The sequence below is a fragment of the Nycticebus coucang genome, chromosome 2, assembly GCF_027406575.1.
Source record: "Nycticebus coucang isolate mNycCou1 chromosome 2, mNycCou1.pri, whole genome shotgun sequence".
Taxonomy (NCBI): Eukaryota; Metazoa; Chordata; class Mammalia; order Primates; family Lorisidae; genus Nycticebus; species Nycticebus coucang.
In genome coordinates, this window is record NC_069781.1 from 143,094,881 (window position 1) to 143,116,708 (window position 21,828).

At 38.2% G+C, this 21,828-nt stretch overlaps 1 protein-coding gene across 1 annotated transcript in view; it reads left to right on the forward strand.

Annotated features, from left to right (window-relative positions):
* The window catches only part of GABRG3 (gamma-aminobutyric acid type A receptor subunit gamma3), a 774,385-nt gene that overhangs the window by 743,202 nt on the left and 9,355 nt on the right, over window positions 1-21,828 (forward strand). Inside the window, exon 7 of the mRNA XM_053582023.1 lies at window positions 127-279. Within this exon, the coding sequence (XP_053437998.1) occupies window positions 127-279 (153 nt within the window). The remainder of the gene's footprint in view (window positions 1-126; window positions 280-21,828) is intronic.

Here is a 21,828-nt window from a genome sequence, read left to right on the forward strand (position 1 = left end):
TTTCATGTTGTTATAGTTGTATGTTTTTATCCAAGTTATTCATTTAGCAAAATAAATTTTAAATTATTCCCTGAATTACAGGTAACACAAGAAAGTTCTCCTAATTTTGACAAAATTTCATTACAGGTGATTATGTTGTCATGACCATATATTTTGAATTGAGTAGAAGAATGGGATACTTCACTATTCAAACGTACATTCCTTGCATACTGACTGTGGTCTTATCCTGGGTGTCATTTTGGATCAAAAAAGACGCTACCCCAGCAAGAACAGCGTTAGGTAAGTCTCAAAAAAGTTCTCCCACGATTGTGTGTAATTTTCATATAGAAGCATTCATAAAAATATCTTCAATGAGAAAGATTTTGTTTAAATCTGAATGACCTTAATTTGAGGATAACTTAATCTGTGCTTGGAATTTTCAAGTAGCTGAGTTAGTGAGGTTGTTCTTTCTGATAATGGAATTTTACATTGTGCTACTTAAATTAAGTTGGGGTGAGATTCCTAATAATCAATTGTGTCATCTGATACTGTACTCTAAGGCTGATAGCATCACAAAAAATATAGGCATATCTTGGAATCTGTCAACTCAAAATTCTCACAACATTAGTAGCAAGAAAACGAACTGGCTTGAGGACTGGTGACCTGATAGCTTCCCAGTAAAAGAAGCTCTGCTTGAACATAGCAAATTTACCAGCAAACAAGAAAATGGTCATTCTTGTCGATTGTGGTCCAGACACTAAAACTCAACCTTTTTATGAATTTTTCTGTTTCCCAAACTTCTCTTCAAGTTCAGTCATTTTAGAACTGTGTGGCACATTTTGTCAGTTTTTTCTGTATGATAATTTTGCCTAATTTTCAATGTTTTGATATTTTGAAGACAGGTAATATATAAGACTGAATATAGAAGTGGTTTTCCTCCCCAAATTTCCTCCACACAAGAGAGAGCTGCCTCAGTTTCAAATTTATATTGTACTGCTTCTTGTTTTTTTTCTTCATTTGATTGTTCAAAAAAAGCACTGTTTGACTCAGATAAATTAGCCTGTCATATTCTCCACCTATAATAGTTTTGCATGCTTATAGAAAATACATAATAGAATTGCTAAATCATTAAGCAAAGGTATTAACATAAATTTAATAACCACTCTTGGAGTCTCTTACAGTTACAAATGTTAGGTGCTTTTGTATGTAAGACATTTAAAGATCAGCATCAAATCAGTATCATGTGTAGTTATGTTTATACAACTTGAGACTATGAAAGTCCCATGGAGGATGCTCGGGGTGGGATAAAGATCACAGAGATCTACAAGGTGCTGCTGGATAACAGATGAAGGCCTAGAGGCTGGGGAAACATCATTAATATGAAGATGTTTAGTTGATACCCCAGAAAGTCAATGCCTAGAAATTAAGGGGTACCCTAGTTCTCCTTTAATAAAGCTTAAATCAAGCAAAGACGAGATCAGGGGCAGCCACTGGTAAATTAACTGTCATAATGAGAACGAATTTAACAGGCTTTAAGAAAAGAGTAACATAACCCAGACTCCTTATAATGTATCACTTGCAATACTGAGTATACAATAAATAAATCTTAGACATTCAAAGAAGGAAAAAGAATTGTGGCCTGTGATCAAGGGAAAAAAAGAGTTGCTAGAAAAAGGCAACTCTAATGTTGAATCAGCAGACAATGGTTTTTAAAAACGGCTATTAGGCTTAGCACCCATAGGTCAGTGGTTAGGGCGCCGGACATATACACCGGGGCTGGCAGGTTCGAACCCGGCCCGGGCCTGCTAAACAACAATGACAACTACAACAAAAAATATAGCCGGGCATTATTAAGTTGTAGTCCATCTACTTAGGAGGCTGAGGCAAGAGAATCGCTTAAGCCCAAGAGTTTGAGGTTGCTGTGAGCTGTGATGCCATAACACTCTACTGAGGGTGACAAAGTGAGACTCTGTCTCAAAATAAATAAATAAATAAAAAATAAAAACATAAACAGCTATTATAACAATGTCCAAGGACTCAAAAATAAAATATTAATATGATTTTTATGAATGAATACATGGGTTATCATATGATAATAGTAAATAAAAAAGAAATTCTAGAATTAAATGTGTATCTTAACTGAAAAATGTATTAGATGTACTTAAGAAAGTGAAAGTGAATACCACCAAATAAAATTTATTTAATGTGAAGATTAGAAAAAATGAATAAACTCTTAAAGCTCTGTGGTATGAATATGTAGAACATTACAATAACTGAGGTTCCAGAATAAGAAGAGAAAAAGAATAAGGCCAAAAATTTTTGAAGAAATGTGGTTAAGATATTCCCAAATTTGGTGGAAACACTAATCTATAAATTCAAACATCTAGGTGAGATACAAGCAGGAGAATTATGAAGAAAAACAATATAGTCCAAACCCTGAAAACCAAAAGTAAATTCTTGAAAGTAGATAAGTAAAAGGTATACTGTTATACTATGTGGGAGAGGAAAAATACAACTAATGGCTCCCCCTTCATGAGCAATAATTGAGGATAGATGATATTCATGGCCATCTTTAAAGTACTGAAATTAAGGAGAGAACTTACCTACTCATTATAAATAGATATACTTATTTAGGCTTAGTGCCTGTCGGTCAGTGGTTAGGGCGCTATTCAGCCAGATAAAACATACTTCAAAAGCCATGTTGGAATGAAGACATTTGTAGATGAACAAAAGCTGTGAGAATTGTCACAGAAAATCTAAAACCATGATGAAAATACTAACGCAAGCTAATTGGGCTAATTGAAGTAATAAAAAGTTGGACTTATAAGATGTAATGAAAAAGATCAGAAATGGTAAATATGTGATAAATATTTTCTTATCTTTATCCCGTCAATTAAAGTCAGAATAATAATATCATAAGTTGGGGTTTCCAATATAAGAAAAGATAAAGTATTGCAAAGAGGGCAGGAAATATTTAAAATATATTCATGTGAGTTTAAGTGTTACAAAAATGAATGATGTGCTACAAAAATAATTATAAGTAGACTGTGATATGTTAAGAATTCTTGTAAGTTGTTGAAAATTATGAAAATATAATAAAAATTATATCTAAGAATTCAATGTGAGAATTAAATGTCATATGAAAAAAATTATTTAACCAAGGAAAAAAGGAAAGAAAAAGGAAATATAGAAATGATCGAAAAGCAAAGAAGGAGAAGAAAAACAAAACTGAACCATATAGAACAATAGCAAGACGGCATACTACTAAAAATCTCATTACATGGAGACAGACTGCCATATAGTCAATGAAAAGTTGGGTGCTGTCAGCATGATTTAAAAAGTTAAGACCTAACTGTATATTGACCAAAAAACAAGGACTTCATAATCCCTGGTTTGAAAGACAAGGAATCAAAAAAAATCTAACATATGAACATCAGAGGAGCTGGTATGCTGTGTTAAATGAGACAAAGTCAATTAGCAAAAGGATACAGATAAATAGGAACATATAATAATGATAAATAAGTCAATTCAACAGACAGACAAAACATTCAGAAATGTGTCCATGCCTAGTACCAGAGCTCCATGTTTAAAAGAAGAGAAACTGAGAATAAAAACGTAGGTTTAAAAATGTCCACTCAGAGTTGGAGAATTAAATATACTTCTATGAGTAGTAGAAGGCACACTTGTCTACTAACTTAAATGATTAAACAAGTCTAGAAAAAAATCAGTACAGGAACTACACTCTCTGTGTCTTTGAGCTATTCTACATCACAGAACTCCATACCTAATAGTTGAATCATGCAGTAAGCTTTAATCTCGACCTCCCATCATACAAAAAATTAATTTTTTTTTTTCAGACAGAGTCTTGCTATGTTCTCCTCTCTAGAATGTGGTGGCATCACAGCAATCGCAAATTTTTGGGCTTAAGTGATTCTCTTTATCTCAGCCTCACAAGTAGCTGGGAATGCAGGTGCCCACCACAACATCTGGCTATTTTTGTGGTTGTTGCAGTTGTCATTGTTGTTTTAGCTGGACCAGGTTGGGTTCGAACCTGCCAGCCTCAGTGTATGCAGCCGGTGCCCTACCCACTGAGCTACAGGCATTGCCCACAAAAATTAATTTGAAATGGACTATAATTTAAATAGTAAAGCTAAAGATGCAAAATTTCTAAAAAATAAAACTTAGAGATTGAACATTAGCTTAGATAAAAATTTCTAAGATCAGAAACAAAAAGGACCAGTGAACCACCCATAGGGAAAACTAAAATATTCCTGACATGAAAACACACTTGATATTTCATGTTATTGGATAATATGCAATATCATGAAGATTTGTTGGTTATATGTGTATACAATAAACTTATCTTTTCCAGTGTGTAATTCTCTTCTCTTCTTTTTCTTTTCTATGCATTTGGTATACAGAAATTTTATTTATTAATCTTTATACTAATTTTTTTTGTTCTGCATACATTATAAGTATGGCTCCTTTAAAATTTTATATTATAATATTAAATATATATTTGTATATTATGTGTATTTGTATATTTGTATATTAAATATATATATTTGTATATATATACAAATATATATGTATATTATAATATTTACTTCCATAAAATAATACCTGAAATATTCAAGATAAAATCAAATTTTAGCCATCATACCAAGACCAGAAAACAACAATATCAAAATTACATAGGCTGCACACAGTGGCTCACACCTGTAACTCCAAGACTCCAGGAGGTGAGGTGAGAAGGTCACTTGTGCTCAGAAGTTTGAGACCAGCTTAAGATGAGTGAGTCCCCATCTCTACAAAAAATAGAAAAATTAGCTGCATGCAATTGGTGCATGCCTCTGTCCCAACTACTCCAGAGACTAAGCCAAGAAGATTGCTTGAGCCCAGAAGTTTGAGATTGCCCCCAAAAAGAAAAGAAAAGAAAAGAAAAAAAGAGACAAAGAAGAAGATAACACAGATGTTAGAAACCTGACAAGTATTTTAAAGTAGTAATTGTAAACATGCTTCAATAAGCAATTATAAACATGCTTGAAATAAATGAAAAAAAAAGAAAAAGAAAAGCTCACACCCTACCCCCCCCAAAAAAAAAGAAAGAAAGAAAGACAGGAGGTCCGGATTGAATTTTTAGAACTTAAAAATACAATGTCAAGGGCGGTGCCTGTGGCTCAGTGAGTAGGGCGCCGGCCCCATATGCCAGGGTGGCTGGTTCAAACCTGGCCCCGGCCAAACTGCAACAACAAAAAAATAGCCTGGCGTTGTGGCGGGCGCCTGTAGTCCCAGCTGCTCGAGAGGCTGAGGCAAGAGAATCGCGTAAGCCCAAGAGTTAGAGGTTGCTGTGAGCCGTGTGACGCCACGGCACTCTACACGAGGGCAGTACAGTGAGACTCTGTCTCTACAAAAAAAAAAAAATACAATGTCAAAAGGAAAAGTGAACTAAAGGTGATTAACAAAAGAACACTGGACAGAGAAAGAGTGAGTGAACTTTAAGACAAACAATAAGGGCAGCTCCTGTGGCTCAGTGAGTAGGGCACCGGCCCATATACTGAGGGTATCGGATTTGAACCTGACCCTGGCCAAACTGCAACAACAAAAAAAATAGTGGGGCATCTGTAGTCCCAGGTACTTGGGAGGCTGAGGCAAGTGAATCGCCTAAGCCCAAGAGCTGGAGGTTGCTGTGAGCTATGATACCATGGCATTCTACCAAGGGCAACAAACTAAGTCTCTTACAAAAAAAAAAAGCACAACAATAAAAATACCCAGCAGGCGGAACAAGATGGCGGCCGAGTAACAGCTTCCTTGCATCTGGGCACCCTGAGTCTGGGGAAATAGGACTCCAGGCATCTCTGGCTGGTGGGATCTGCCTATCATCACCCCTGCGAGGATACAGGGAGTCAGCGAGAGACTTCTGGACCCCAAGAGGAGGACTAAAACAGTGGAAAACCGGCAAGTGGTCACGTGTGTTCAACCGTCTAAACCCACCCGCAACTGTAACTTCAGTAGCAGCGAGACCGCAAACCAGAAAGGCCTTACCTGTGAACTGTTTTGGTGTCTTTGGACTTGGCACTCAGTTGAACTGCCTTGGGGAGAGCCTGAGCAGGAGTGCGGAGAACTTTGGCCGTTGTCTAGGGCCCCAGTCTGAGCCGCTGAGCCAGACAGAGCTAATAGTGTTTGGCTGTGGGTCACAGGGAGCCATTATGAGCCATCTGCCCCAGCAAGCTCCGCCCTCAGGGTCGCAGAGCTAGAATTGGGTGGGAGCTGGTAACCCAGCGACCAAGTAGCCTAAGGGCCGGGTCTGAGCTGCCTTGCAGCCTTAACCCTCAGAGGCAGAGTGAGACCGGTTTTGGCACACTGACAAGCACATTCCTGGGAAAGCTTCTTCGCAGCAAGTGAACAAGTTCAAAGTGCCTTTTAAGTGAGCTGAAGAGAGATTTAGGGTGTCTACCTGCTGGGGTTTGAGAAATCAGCAGCCTCCAGTCGTATCAGAACTGTGATATCATAACCCAGAAGACCACGTGTTGCCCAGACAATATTCAATAACATACATACTGCTTTGTTTTTGGTTGTGTTTTTTTTTTGGTTTGGTTGGTTTTTTTTGTTTATTTGGATGTTCTTGATGTTGTTTCGTTTTTTAAGTTCAACCTTTTCCATACAGATCCTTTTTCTTTCTCAATTTTTCTACTTTAATTATAATTTCCCATTGCTGCCTTTTTCAATAACTAGAACTTCATTTTTGCTAGTGTTTCTACCGCTACTATTTGGTTTTCCACCCAATTTTATCCCGTAAAGTTTTCTGTTTGCTTGCTTTGGTTTGATTTATAGCATTTTTGTCTTTCTTCTCTACTTGGTGGAGGTGGGGTACTGTGTTGGATCAGGTTAGCAAACAGCTGCTGACCTCAAGGGAACCACCCAACTGGGCACCCCCAGAAGGTGGTGTTTTTTTAAGGTTGTGTGAAAGTAACCTACTGTACACCTATATTGCTCTGTCTCCCTCTTTCTGTGCCTCTCTTCTTTTTGTCAATATTCCTTTTACCCACCCCCTCTCCTTTCTCTATTTTTCTTTGTTTTTCTTATCACTCGGTCCTCCTTTCTTTCATCCCTTTTTTGCTCTTCAACCTTCTCCCCCTTCTGGTCCTGTAACCCTCAGTCCACAGGCATGAGAACTTAAAGAGCAAGAGGAAGTGAAAGGAAAATTAGGGCAAGGAAACAGATAAAAGAAATCACTCATGAGGAGGAATCAGCAGAAAACTCCAGGCAACGTGAAGAACCAGTCCAGAACAACCCCGCCAAGGGACCATGAGGTAACTACTGCAGAGGATTCCACCTATAAAGAAATGTTAGCAATGACAAAAAGGGAATTTAGAATACACATGTTGAAAACAATGAAAGAAATGATGGAAACAATGAAGGAAATTGCTAATAAAGTGGAAAATAACCAAAAGGAAATGCAAAAACAGAATCAAATAAGAGATGAACAATATGAAGAATATAAAAAGGATATAGCAGAGCTGAAGGAACTGAAACAATAAATCAGGGAACTGAAAGATGCAATGGAAAGTAACAGCAACAGGTTAGACCATGCAGAAGAAAGAATTTCAGAGGTAGAAGACAAAGTTCTTGAGATAACTCAGATAGTAAAAGAGGCAGAAAAGAAGAGAGAGAAAGCAGAACGTTCACTGTCAGAATTATGGGACTTTATGAAGCGTTCCAACATACGAGTTATAGGAATTCCAGAAGGGGAAGAAGAATGCCCCAGAGGAATGGAAGCCATACTAGAGATTATTATAAAAGAAAATTTCCCAAATATCGCCAAAGATTCTGACACACTGCTTTCAGAGGGCTATCGGACCCCAGGTCGCCTCAACTCTAACCGAGCTTCTCCAAGACACATTGTGATGAACCTGTCCAAAGTCAAGACAAAAGAAAAGATTCTGCAAGCTGCCAGGAGTAAGCGCCAGTTGACCTACAGGGGCAAATCCATCAGAGTGACCACAGACTTCTCTAATGAAACTTTCCAAGGAAGAAGACAATGGTCATCTACCTTTAATCTACTTAAACAGAACAATTTCCAGCCCAGAATTCTGTACTCTGCTAAGCTAAGCTTCAAAATTGACGGAGAAATCAAATCATTTACGGATATACAAACACGGAGGAAATTCGCCACAACAAGACCAGCTCTACAGGAAATACTTCAACCTGTTCTGCACACTGACCACCACAATGGATCAGCAGCAAAGTAAGAACTCAGAAATTAAAGGACAGAACCTAACCTCCACACTGATGCAAAAGATAAAACTAAGCAATGGACTCTCACCAAATAAGATGAATAGAATACTACCACACTTATCAATTATCTCAATAAATGTTAATGGCTTGAATTCCCCACTGAAGAGACATAGAATGGTTGACTGGATTAAAAAACACAAGCCATCCATTTGCTGTCTGCAAGAAACACACCTGGCTTCAAAAGACAAATTAAAGCTCCGAGTCAAGGGTTGGAAGACAATTTTTCAGGCAAATGGAATTCAGAAGAAAAGAGGAGTTGCAATCTTATTTTCAGATACATGTGGATTTAAAGCAACTAAAGTCAAAAAAGACAAAGATGGTCACGTTATATTGGTCAAGGGAAAAATACAACAAGAAGACATTTCAATTCTAAATATTTATGCACCCAATTTAAATGCTCCCAGATTCTTGAAACAGACCTTACTCAGTCTGAGCAATATGATATCTGATAATACCATCATAACAGGGGACTTTAACACTCCTCTTACACAGCTGGACACATCCTCTAAACAGAAATTAAACAAAGATATAAGAGGTTTAAATGAGACCCTAGAACAACTGTGCTTGATAGACGCATATAGAACACTCCATCCCAAAGATAAAGAATATACATTCTTCTCATCACCCCATGGAACATTCTCCAAAATTGATCATATCCTGAGACACAAAACAAATATCAACAGAATCAAAAGAATTGAAATTTTACCTTGTATCTTCTCAGACCATAAGGCACTAAAGGTGGAACTCAACTCTAACAAAAATGCTCAACCCCACCCAAAGGCCTGGAAATTAAACAATCTTCTCTTGACTAACAGATGGGTGAAGGAAGAAATAAAACAGGAAATTGAGCATAACAACAATGAAGACACAAGCTACCAAAAGCTGTGGGATACTGCAAAAGCAGTTTTGAGAGGAAAATTCATCGCTTTAGATGCCTACATTCCAAAAACAAAAAGAGAGCGCATCAACAATCTCACAAGAGATCTTATGGAATTGGAAAAAGAAGAACAATCTAAGCCTAAACTCAGTAGAAGAAAAGAAATCTCCAAAATCAAATCAGCGATCAATGAAATTGAAAATGAAAGAATCATTCAGAAAATTAATGAAACAAGGAGTTGGTTTTTTGAAAAAATAAATAAAATAGATAAACCATTGGCCAGACTAACGAGGAATAGAAAAGTAAAATCTCTATTAACCTCAATCAGAAATGATGAAGGAGATATAACAACTGATCCCACAGAGACACAAGGGATCATCTCTGAATACTACCAGAAACTCTATGCCCAGAAATTTGACAATGTGAAGGAAATGCATCAATATTTGGAATCACACCCTCTCCCTAGACTCAGCCAGGAAGAAATAGAGCTCCTGAACAGACCAATTTCAAGCACTGAGATCAAAGAAACAATACAATATCTTCCAACCAAAAAATGCCCTGGTCCAGAAGGCTTCACTCTAGAATTCTATCAAACCTTCAAGGAAGAGCTTATTCCTGTACTGCAGAAATTATTCTAAAAAATTGAGGAAGAAGGAATCTTCCCCAACACATTCTATGAAGCAAACATCACCCTGATACCAAAACCAGGAAGAGACCCAAACAAAAAGGAGAATTTCAGACCAATCTCACTCATGAATATAGCTGCAAAAATTCTCAACAAAATCGTAGCCAATAGTTTTTACAGCTTATCATCAAAAAAGTCATTCATCATGATCAAGTAGGCTTCATCCCAGGGATGCAAGGCTGGTTTAACATACGCAAGTCCATAAACGTTATCCACCATATTAACAGAGGCAAAAATAAAGATCACATGATCCTCTCAATAGATGCAGAAAAAGCATTTGATAAAATCCAGCATCCTTTTCTAATTAGAACACTGAAGAGTATAGGCATAGGTGGCACATTTCTAAAACTGATTGAAGCTATCTATGACAAACCCACAGCCGTTATTTTACTGAATGGAGTAAAACTGAAAGCTTTTCCTCTTAGAACTGGAACCAGACAAGGTTGTCCTCTGTCACCTTTACTATTCAACATAGTGCTGGAAGTTCTAGCCAATACAATTAGGCAAGACAAGGAAATAAAGGGAATCCAAATGGGAGCAGAGGAGGTCAAACTCTCCCTCTTTGCTGGCGACATGATCTTATACTTAGAGAACCCCAAAGACTCAACCACAAGACTCCTTGAAGTCATCAAAAAATACAGTAATGTTTCAGGATATAAAATCAATGTCCACAAGTCAGTAGCCTTTGTTTACACCAATAACAGTCAAGATGAGAAGCTAATTAAGGACACAACTCCCTTCACCATAGTTTCAAAGAAAATGAAATACCTAGGAATATACCTAACGAAGGAGGTGAAGGACCTCTATAAAGAAAACTATGAAATCCTCAGAAAGGAAATAGCAGAGGATATTAACAAATGGAAGAACATACCATGCTCATGGACGGGAAGAATCAACATTGTTAAAATGTCTATACTTCCCAAAGCAATCTACCTATTCAATGCCATTCCTATCAAAATACCAACATCGTACTTTCAAGATTTGGAGGAAATGATTCTGCGTTTTGTATGGAACCTGAAAAAACCCCGTATAGCTAAGGAAGTTCTTAGTTACAAAAATAAAGCTGGGGGCATCAGCATACCAGATTTTAGTCTGTACTACAAAGCCATAGTGCTCAAGACAGCATGGTACTGGCACAAAAGCAGAGACATAGACACTTGGAATCAAATTGAAAACCAAGAAATGAAACTAACATCTTACAACCACCTAATCTTTGATAAACCAAACAAAAACATACCTTGGGGGAAAGACTCCCTATTCAATAAATGGTGTTGGGAGAACTGGATGTCTACATGTAAAAGACTGAAACTGGACCCACACCTTTCCCCACTCAAAAAATTGATTCAAGATGGATAAAGGACTTAAATTTAAGGCATGAAACAATAAAAATCCTCCAAGAAAGCATAGGAAAAACACTGGAAGATATTGGCCTGGGGAAAGACTTCATGAAAAAGACTGCCATGGCAATTGCAACAACAACAAAAATAAACAAATGGGACTTCATTAAACTGAAAAGCTTCGGTACAGCTAAGGAGACAATAACCAAAGCAAAGAGACAACCTACACAATGGGAAAGTATATTTGCATATTTTCAATCAGACAAAAGCTTGATAACTAGGATCTATAGAGAACTCAAATTAATCCACATGAAAAAAGCCAACAATCCCATATATCAATGGGCAAGAGACATGAATAGAACTTTCTCTACAGATGACAGACAAATGGCTAACAAACACATGAAAAAATGTTCATCATCTCTATATAGTAGAGAAATGCAAATGAAAACAACCCTGGGATATCATCTAACCCCAGTGAGAATGGCCCACATCTCAAAATCTCAAAACTGCAGATGCTGGCGTGGATGTGGAGTGAAGGGAACACTTTTACACTGCTGGTGGGCCTGCAAACTAGTACAACCTTTTTGGAAGGAAGTATGGAGAAACCTCAAAGCACTCAACCTAGACCTCCCATTTGATCCTGAAATCCCATTACTGGGCATCTACCCAGAAGAAAAGAAATCCTTTTATCATAAGGACACTTGTACTAGACTGTTTATTGCAGCTCAATTTACAATCGCCAAAATGTGGAAACAGCCTAAATGCCCACCAACCCAGGAATGGATTAACAAGCTGTGGTATATGTATACCATGAAATACTATTCAGCCATTAAAAAAAATGGAGACTTTAAATCCTTCGTATTAACCTGGATGAAGTGGAAGTCATTATTCTTAGTAAAGCATCACAAGAATGGAGAAGCATGAATCCTATGTACTCAATTGTGATATGAGGACAATTAATGACAATTAAGGTTATGGGGGGGGAGCAGAAAGAGGGACAGAGGCAGGGCGGGCCTTGGTGTGTGTCACACTTTATGGGGGCAAGACATGATTGCAAGAGGGACTTTACCTAACAATTGCAATCAGTGTAACCTGGCTTATTGTACCCTCAGTGAATCCCCAACAATAAAAAAAAAAAGGGGGAAAGAAAGAAAAATAAATAAAAATACCCAATCTAAGCAACAGAAAGAAAACAGACTGAAAAATAATAAACTAGCTTAGGGACCTATGAGATGATAAGAAAATATTTAACATTCATGTCATTGAAGTCCCAGAAGGAAAAGAGAAAGAGAATGATATTTCTGAAAAGCAAGTCTAAAAAAACAGATCAAAATTTCTAAAATTTGCTCAAAGGCATAAATTTACAAATTCAAGAAGTTGAGTGGATCCCAAACAAGTTAAATCCAATGAATTCCGTGCTAAAATGAATTATAATCAAACTCTTAAGCACTGAAGAAAGTGCCTTGAAAGCAGCGGGGGAAAATGTCACCTATAAAGGAAAATTGACTTTAAAAATATTGGGTTAATTAAGAAGGAAGGACATTTTTTAAGTGCTGAGTGGAAGGGATTGTCAACTCAGAATTCTATACCTATACCTATGGAGAATATCCTTCAGGAATGAGGAAGAACTCCAGATAGTCTCAGACAAAAACTAAAAAAAATTGTCACCAGATGTGCTCTAAAATTATGAGTACATAATTGAAATAAAATGAAAATAAGAGAATAAATTTTTGAACAACATAAAAGGAAGAAAAAGTTATAAACAAAGTGAAAATATAGGTAAGTTCATTTTCTTTCTTTTTTTTTAATTAAATCATAGCTGTGTACATTAGTATGATCATGGGGCACCATACACTTGGTTCATAGACCGTTTGACACTAGTAAATGTGGAATGTAAAGGTCTTAGCAAAATAACTAAGAAAATGCCTGGAAGGCTATGTTAACTAGTGTGATGAAAATGTTAAGTTCCTTTTCTATTGAGCATTTTTTTTTTTTTTTAGAGAGTCTTACTTTGTCACCCTTGGTAGAGTACTGTGGCATCACAGCTCACAGCAACCTCCAGCTCTTGGGTTTGGCAATTCTCTTGCCTCAGCCTCCCAAGTAGCTGGGACTACAGGCACCTGCCACAATACTCATCTATTTTTATGTTGCATTTTGGCTGGGGTGGGTCCGAACCTGCCACCCTTGGTACATGGGGCTGGCGCCCTACCCACTAAGCCACAGGCACTGCCCCCTCTATTGAGCTTTCTAAGTTATGCATAATGGTTGCAGCAAAAAAAATCATAATGTTGCTTGATGTAATTCTTAATTAAAGGAAACTTTTAAGACAATTTTAATCAGGAAAGAATAAAGGACATCAAATAAATTTACATTTCACTCAAATTGGTAAGATGTCAATGTGGCATAAATTTTGTATATATACTGTTATTCTGGAGAACCCATTTGAAAGGCTATACAAAGTGACATACTGAAATACACTAGAAAAATCATGATCAAATTCTAAAATATGTCTACATAACCCAGAGGTAAAGTACAGAATTTGTTTTAGCATGGAATTCATTGGATTTAACTTGTTTGGGATCCACTCAACTTCTTGAATTTGTAAATTTATGCCTTTGAGCAAATTTTAGAAATTTTTATCTATTTTTTTAAGACTTGATTTTTAGAAACATCATTCTCTTTCTCTTTTCCTTCTGGGACTTCAATGACATGAATGTTAGATATTTTCTTATAAACATATCATAAACAGATATGAAAAATTAGAACAAATAAAAAGAAAACACAGAATAAAGTGTTACATCTGAAATATTAATAATTATAGTCAATGTAAATCACCACAATATCCCAATTAAAAAAATAAAAGTTGTCAGAGTGGATAAAAATAAAATATGATCCCGCTATTATCAAAAAAGTCACTTGAAATATATTTGTACATTGACAGGAATGTTCACAGAAGCTTTATTTGCAATAGCAAAAAACCAAAAGCAACTGGAATATCCTCAAGTGGAAGGCTGAAGACATGTGGTGAACCCACCACAGGGAATAGTGTTCTGCTCAAGAAAACCAGCAAACTGGTGATGCGGCTGAGAAGGAAAGAGCTGATTTCATAAAGCGTTTTAGTTTGTAATTAAATGAAAAGGTTTATGTTTGACTTAAGGAAGGTGTGAGGATTTATATTCATTCATTCCTCCAAGGTCAAGAAGAAAGTTGTTCAGGGATTCTGAAAGGCTAGGATTAAACCAAAAAGAATCTCATATATATGAATCATATATACAGAGAGAGAGAGTGAGAAAGAAAGACAGAGAGAGAGAAGCAGAGCCAGCTGAGACAACACTCCTGAATTCGCTCCTGCTTTCTCTATAGAAGGGGGTCACGGCCACAGTGCTGACAGGGCTCTTTGAGGAGTACCCTTCTTCACTGTGTCATCTATATCTCTGTGCTGAGTAGGAATGCCTTGTTTTCATCAGCACTTTATAGTTTCAGGGTGGGGGTTGGGGTGAGGCCCCTGGCCATGAGTACAGGCCAGTGGTGGGATCTCATGAACAAAGTCTATGGCAGTCACAGACACAAGCAATGAAACAGAAACTGAGATTTTGAACTTCTTAGACATGATGTTGTCATCAAGTTTTTTATTTTATTTGTATCTTTAAATTTTTTTAACTTAATTTTTATCAAATCTTTATTAAATCTTAACCCATCACATTTATGGGTACAATGTGATGATTTGATATACAATGCAGAATGCTTAAATCAAACTAATTAACATAACTATCACCTGATTACTTATTTTTTGTGGTAAAACATTTGTAATACCCTTGCATTGTGCACATTAGATGACCATGATTTTTTAAAAGTTCGATTGGATGTTTATTGCAAGAGCTTTCTCCATAAAAATACACCTGACACCAATGTAGGTTTTTCCCTCAGTTTCTAAAGCATTTTTACATGAAGTATCACAGACTTCCCCACTCAAGCAAACAATGTCTGGCATTCTGTTTTCACTGATTCATAGAAGGCAAGTGAGTGCTGAGAAGGCCTGGAGCTGGGTGGAGGGCTTGAGCTCCCAGGTCAGGTCCATTACATGTGGCCATGCCGTCCACCCCTGGGCTTCTGGATTCATTCACCAACAGATCCTGGCAGAAGTGCCCTGAGTGGGTGTGAGTAGTGACTACAGGGGGCTTGATGCCACAGCACAGTGGACAGTGATGTTTATTCATGTGCCTGGCTCCCCTCATCCCTGGTTAGTACTGCAAGCCACATGTTCTATTGTATTCCCCTTCAACCACAGAGGAGTTCAGTGTTAGAATCCAGATACCTGTGACTCTGGGGCCCTTGTAGCTAACCTGCCCTGTCTGGTATCTATGACATCTATGGGAGAGTCAGCCTTAACCTGTTTCCCTTGGTATTAATAGTCACCTTCTTCATTTCAGTCATCTCTGTTTTCAGTAGTCACCATTCCCCTTTTTGCTGGTTTCCCTTACAAACCATCCAGCCCATGTTTATCTCTCTTCTAAATCTCTCCTACACTCTCTGATCAAACTGCTATTAACCACATATATGAAACTGACCATTTTATTGTCAAACCAACCTTGAGTATTGCAAGCTAATCAATTCCTTAGATGCAAAGTATTCATGTAAATGCCCCAAACATGCCAGCCACTGTGCTGGTGACAAGCACACACAGATAAGTAAGGTAAGCATATTTCTCTTAAAGTCCACACAGACTATTCGGGGACTCAGACATGTGAAGACATGTAGTTTACTGTGAAATGCAAAGACACAGGGGACGTGGAAGGTCTGGGGACAGTACAGATGCAAGCTTTGTCAGGCCTGCCTGGGATGTTGTGAGGGAAGGGCAGAGAGGTGCTGCAGCAGGTCTTCAAATATGAAACTCAGAGATAACAGCCCACATGAGAAAAACACAATTAAATTCAAATATGGGAAGGAGGGAAAGGGGAGGAGGGGAGGATTGGTGAGCTCTCACCTAATGTGCACAATATGAGGGTGTACAGCATGCTTCCTGGGTGAAGGGCTCAACTACAACTTGAACTTTACTTAAGAAACAAACAATGTAACCTAATTGTTTAAACCCCCATAGTAATCTGAAATTGTTTTAAATTTCATAATTTAATAGTAGCTCATGCCTATAATCCTAGCACTCTAGGAGGCCACAGCTGGTGGATTGCCTAAGCTCAGGATATCAAGACCAGCCTGAACAAGAGTGAGACCCCCATCTCTACTAAAAATAGAAAAACTGAGGCAAGAGGATCTCTTGAGCCCAAGATTTTGAGGTTGCTGTGAGCTACAACCATAGCACTCTACCCAGGGTGACAGCTTAAGACTCTATCTCAAAAAAAAAATAAATAATAAGAGGGAAGGGGGAAGATGGCTGACCAGAGCCAGCTTTCAACAGAAGCTCCCATCCAGAGGAAGAGATAATGGCCAGAAAGAGCCCAATAAAGCTGAAGATTGGGAGCTGAACTGAGAGAGAAGATTAATAACTGCACGTCATCCCTGCTGAGGCCAGCTGTGACTCTAAGGAAGCAAATTTCAGGTACAAAACCCATCCCAAAGAGGATGAGTGTCCATCCCCTCCCCCAAGAGAGTGGCTTGCCATGGGCTCTCTACAAGTGAACAGTGAACTGAAGACCTTTTGTCTCACCCCACAGGAGAGAGTCTCTGGAGGCAGAGAATCTTTCTCCAGAGAGACCCTGCTGTGAGCCTGGGCATTCTCCTGCCTGGCATGAAAGTTGAACAAATATTTTCCCTCCCAGTTTGAACTCCCAGTCCCCCCTTTCCCCCTCACCTGGCAGTCTAGAAACCCAACCCCTGCAGAGACTGGAATGTCCACAGTTCTTTGCTTGGACTGAGCATTGCATGGACTGTGGCAGTGCAGCTATGTTGAAACAGTGAATCCAGTAGCAGTGCAGAAAGGCTCAGTGGGGAAGGTGTCTGGTCTGGCTTTGCAAAAGTGTAAATCAGCAGCAGGCAGAGGCTCGGGAACCCACACAGAGGCGCAGGAACACACACAGAGACACCACTCATGTAGCATCAGCAATAGTAAAACAATCCTGCTGGGATCAAATTTCGGAGAGACACCTCCCCAATTCTGTGGACTGCCAGAAGGAGCCAGACCTCGCCCTGCAGTGGTACCAGAGGAGCAGTGCAGCTGGGGCAGAGGCACAGTCTCTGAGGTAGAAAAACATTTGCTACTTTGCTAACCTCTGGTCAACTTGGGAGGAACACTCCCCAGTTTCCATTGAGCACCAGACGTAGTCAAGCTTCAACTCCCCCTGCCAGCTGGTGCAGAGTGTGGTGGACTGCCCGAGGAGGTATTGACTCAACTTTGACTCTGGCAGGTGCAAATTCCTGGTGCATTTGCTCATTGGGGAGAACTATGCTACAGCACCACAGGGTTACCAGTGTCTGGGTGAGATGAAGGTGCAAGGTGGGGAAGGAAGCACCAGCCCCCCGGACTAACTCCTTTGCTGGTGGGCCTTTCTGACTCCATGGAGCACCAGACCGAGTCACACTTGACTGCCAGTAGACCCCTGCAATCTAGTTGTTGGAGACCTTTTGAACTCTCCCACTTGATCTGCATTTATGCTGACCGGGAAAATTGATTTGGAACTCTTGACCTGGGCCGATCACCCAAGGACTCTCCAAGGTTGTACCCTGGTTGTGTTTTATTGGGAGGGTCTGATTCTCCTCTTCCAGTTGTTGCCCATGGTGGGGCGGGATATCTTAGTTGCTTATACTTCTCCCTAGCTGAGATTTCAGCCAAACCCCTGATTCACTAGGACTGGACAGAGTCTAGCTGAATACAAGACAGAGCCACCTAGCCCCATCACACAAAGCAGGTCTCCAGAGTCTCAGGCTGCAGTACTGAATGGGACCTTTGTAAAGCTGTAGGGGAAAAGCCCCAGTCACCAGTCCCAGCTGTTTGGTAAAGGCCTGGTTAATTTGTAACTCCAGGAGCCCTCAATCCAATTTCTCCTTATCAGCTTCTCAAGCCAAACATTGGAAAGCAACACTGGGGCGAACCAGTGGAAAAACTCTGGCAACATAAATAATCAGAGTGGATCAGCTCCCCCAAGGAAGCACAAAGGAGACACAACAGAAGATCCCATTCATAAACAAATGGCTGAGATGTCAGAAATTGAGTTCAGAATTTGGATGGCAAAAAGATTAACAGAATGGAAGTAAAGTTGGAATTAGAAATTCAAGGAGTAATTCAAAAATTGTCTCAAGAATTCAAAGACAAAATTTCCAAAGATTTTGACACATTGAGGCAAGAATTTGCGCCCTTAAACATCTGAGAAATATAGTATAATCCCTCAGTAACAGAATGGAGCAGGCAGAAGAAAGGATCTCTGACATTGAAGACAAAGCTCTTGAATGCTCAAAGATGCAGAGAAATGGAGAACAAAAATGGATCATTCCTTGAGAGAGTTGTGGGACCACTCCAAAAGAGCAAATATTCGCCTTATAGGAATCCCTGAAGGAGAAGATGTTCCTAAAGGAACAAATGCCCTACTCCAAGATATATTAGAGAACTTCCCAAGCATGGCAAGAGATACTGAAATTCAGATAGCAGACAGTTTCAGAACCCCATCAAGACTCAATCCAAATAAAGCATCTCCTGGACACATTGTAATTAATTTTGCCAACGTTAACTTGAAGGAGAAAATTCTGCAAGTAGCCAGATGTAAGAAAATAATAACCTACAAGGGAAAGAATATTAGAATGATTGCAGATCTCTCAGTTGAAACTTTTTAAGCCTAAAGAGGATGGTCAGCAACCTTTAATCTCCTAAAACAAAACAACTTTCAGCCCAGGATCCTGTACCCAGCTAAACTGAGTTTCATTTGTCATGGAGAAATCAAATACTTTAATGACATAGGCATGTTGAAGAAATTTGCCATAACTAAACAAGCTCTCCAGGATATTCTTAGACCCATCCTCCACAATGACCAGCACAATGCTCTACTACTGAAGTAAGCTCACTCAGAAATTTTTGATCAAAACCCAAATTCCACAATGGGGAAGAGATTAAAAACGTCCACTGGACTTTCGAAAAATTTGACACGTAAGACACCACGAGGCTTATCAGTTCTCTCAATTAATGTGAATGGTTTAAATTGTCCTCTAAAGAGGCACAGGTTGGCTGACTGGATACATAAACTCAGACCAGATATTTGCTGCATAAAAGAATCTCATCTTACCTTAAAGGATAAAAATAGACTCAGGGTGAAGGGATGGTCATCTATAATTCAGGCAAATGGAAATTAGAAAAAAGTGGGGGTTGCAATTTTATTCGCAGATACAATAGTCTTTAAACCAACAAAGGTAATGAAAGATAAGGATGGTCACTACATATTTGTCAAGGGAAACACTCAAAATGAAGACATTTCAATTTTTAATGTGTATGCGCCCAACCAGAATGCTCCTCAATTTATAAAGGAGACCCCAAGAGACATGAATGACTTGATATCTTCCAGCACCATAATAGTCAGAGATTTTAACACCCCTTTGGCAGTATTGGACAGATCCTCCAAGAACAAACTAAGCAAAGAAATTTTAGACTTAAATATGACCCTAGAGCTAATGGACTTAGCAGACATCTACAGAACATTTCATCACAAAAAAATTGAACACACATTTTTCTCATCAGCCCATGGAACTTCCTCCAAAATTGAACACATCTTAGGTCACAAGTCTAACCTCAGCAAATTTAAAAAAATAGAAATTATTCCTTGAATAATTCCTCAGACCATCACAGAATAAAAGTTGAACTTAAGAACTACCAGAATCTTCATATTCCTACAAAGACATGGAAGCTACATAATTTTATGCTGAATGATAGCTGGGTCATTCATCATAAAAGTATTAAGATTAAGAAGGAAATTACCAAATTTTTGGAACAAAACGATAATGAAGACACGACTTACTAGAACCTGTGGGATACTGCAAAGGCAGTCCTAAGAGGGAAATTTATAGCATTGCATGCCTTCCTCAAGAGAATGGAAAGAGAGGAAGTCAACAACTTAATGGGGCATCTTAAACAACTGGAAAAGGAAGAACATTCCAACCCCAAACCCAGCAGAAGAAAATAAATAACCAAAATTAGAGCAGAATTAAATAAAATTGAAAACAAAAGAATCATTCAACAGATCAACAAATCAAAAGTTGGTTTTTTGAAAAGATTAATAAAATTGATAAACCTTTGGCTAACCTAACCAGAAACAGAAAAGTAAAATTCCTAATATCTTCAATCAGAAATGACAAAGGCAAAATAACAACAGACACCTCAGAAATTTTCAAAATCCTTAATAAATACTATAAAAAACTCTATTCTCAGAAATATGAAAATTTGAAGGAAATAGACCAATACCTGGAAGCCAGAAAGAATTGGAAATGTTGAATAGACTTATATCAAATATGGAAATAGTATCAACTATACAAAATCTCCCAAAAAAGAAAAATCTGGGACCAGATGGCTTCACATCAGAATTCTACCAAACCTTTAAAGAGGAACTAATACCTATATTACATATCCTTTTCCAAAAAATAGAAAAAGAAGTACTACTTCTCAACTCATTCTTTGAAGCAAGTATTTCACTGATTCCCAAACCAGGAAAAGACCCAACAAGGACAGAAAATTATAGACCAATTTCATAGTGAATATAGATGCAAACATGTTCAATAAGATCCTAGCAAACAGAATCCAGCAACACATCAAACAAATTATACACCATGACCAAGTTGGTTTTATCCCAGGGTCTCAAGGTTGGTTCAATATATGTAAATCTATAAATATAATACATAACATAAACAAAATAAAAAATAAAGACCATATGATTCTCTCAATTGATGCAAAAAGAGCATTTGATAATATCTAGCTCCTTTCATGATCAGAACACTTAAGAAAATAGGTATAGAAGGGACATTTCTTAAACTGGTAAAGGCCATCTACAGCAAACCCACAGCCAATATCATATTGAATGGAGTAAAATTGAAAACATTTCCACTCAGATTAGGAAACAGGCAAGGTTGCCCATTGTCTCTACTGCTCTTTAAGATTGTAATGGAAGTCTTAGCCATCACAATTAGGGAAGAAAAGGTGATCGAGGGTATCCATATAGGGTCAGAGAGATCAAATTTTCACTCTTCGCAGATGATATGATTGTATACCTGGAAAACCCCGGGGACTCAACTACAATTGATCAACTACAATTGATCACTCTTAGAAGTGATCAAGGAATACAGCAGCATCTCAGGATACAAAATCAATACTCACAAATTGGTAGTTTGTATATACCAATAATAGTCAAGCCAAAAAACAGTCATGGACTCTATTTTACAGTAGTGCCAAAGAAGATGAAATATTTGGGAGTATACCTAACAAAGGACATGAAAGATCTCTATAAAGAAAACTATGAAACTCTGAGAAAAGAAATAACTGAAGATGTTAACAAATGGAAAAATATACCATGCTCATGGCCGAGAAAAATCAACATTGTTAAAATGTCCACATTACCCAAAGCAATATACAAATTTAATGCAATCCCTATCAAAGCACCACTGTCATACTTTAAAGATCTGGTTATTTTTAACCAGAAGAAAACCTCGAATAGTCAATACATTACTCA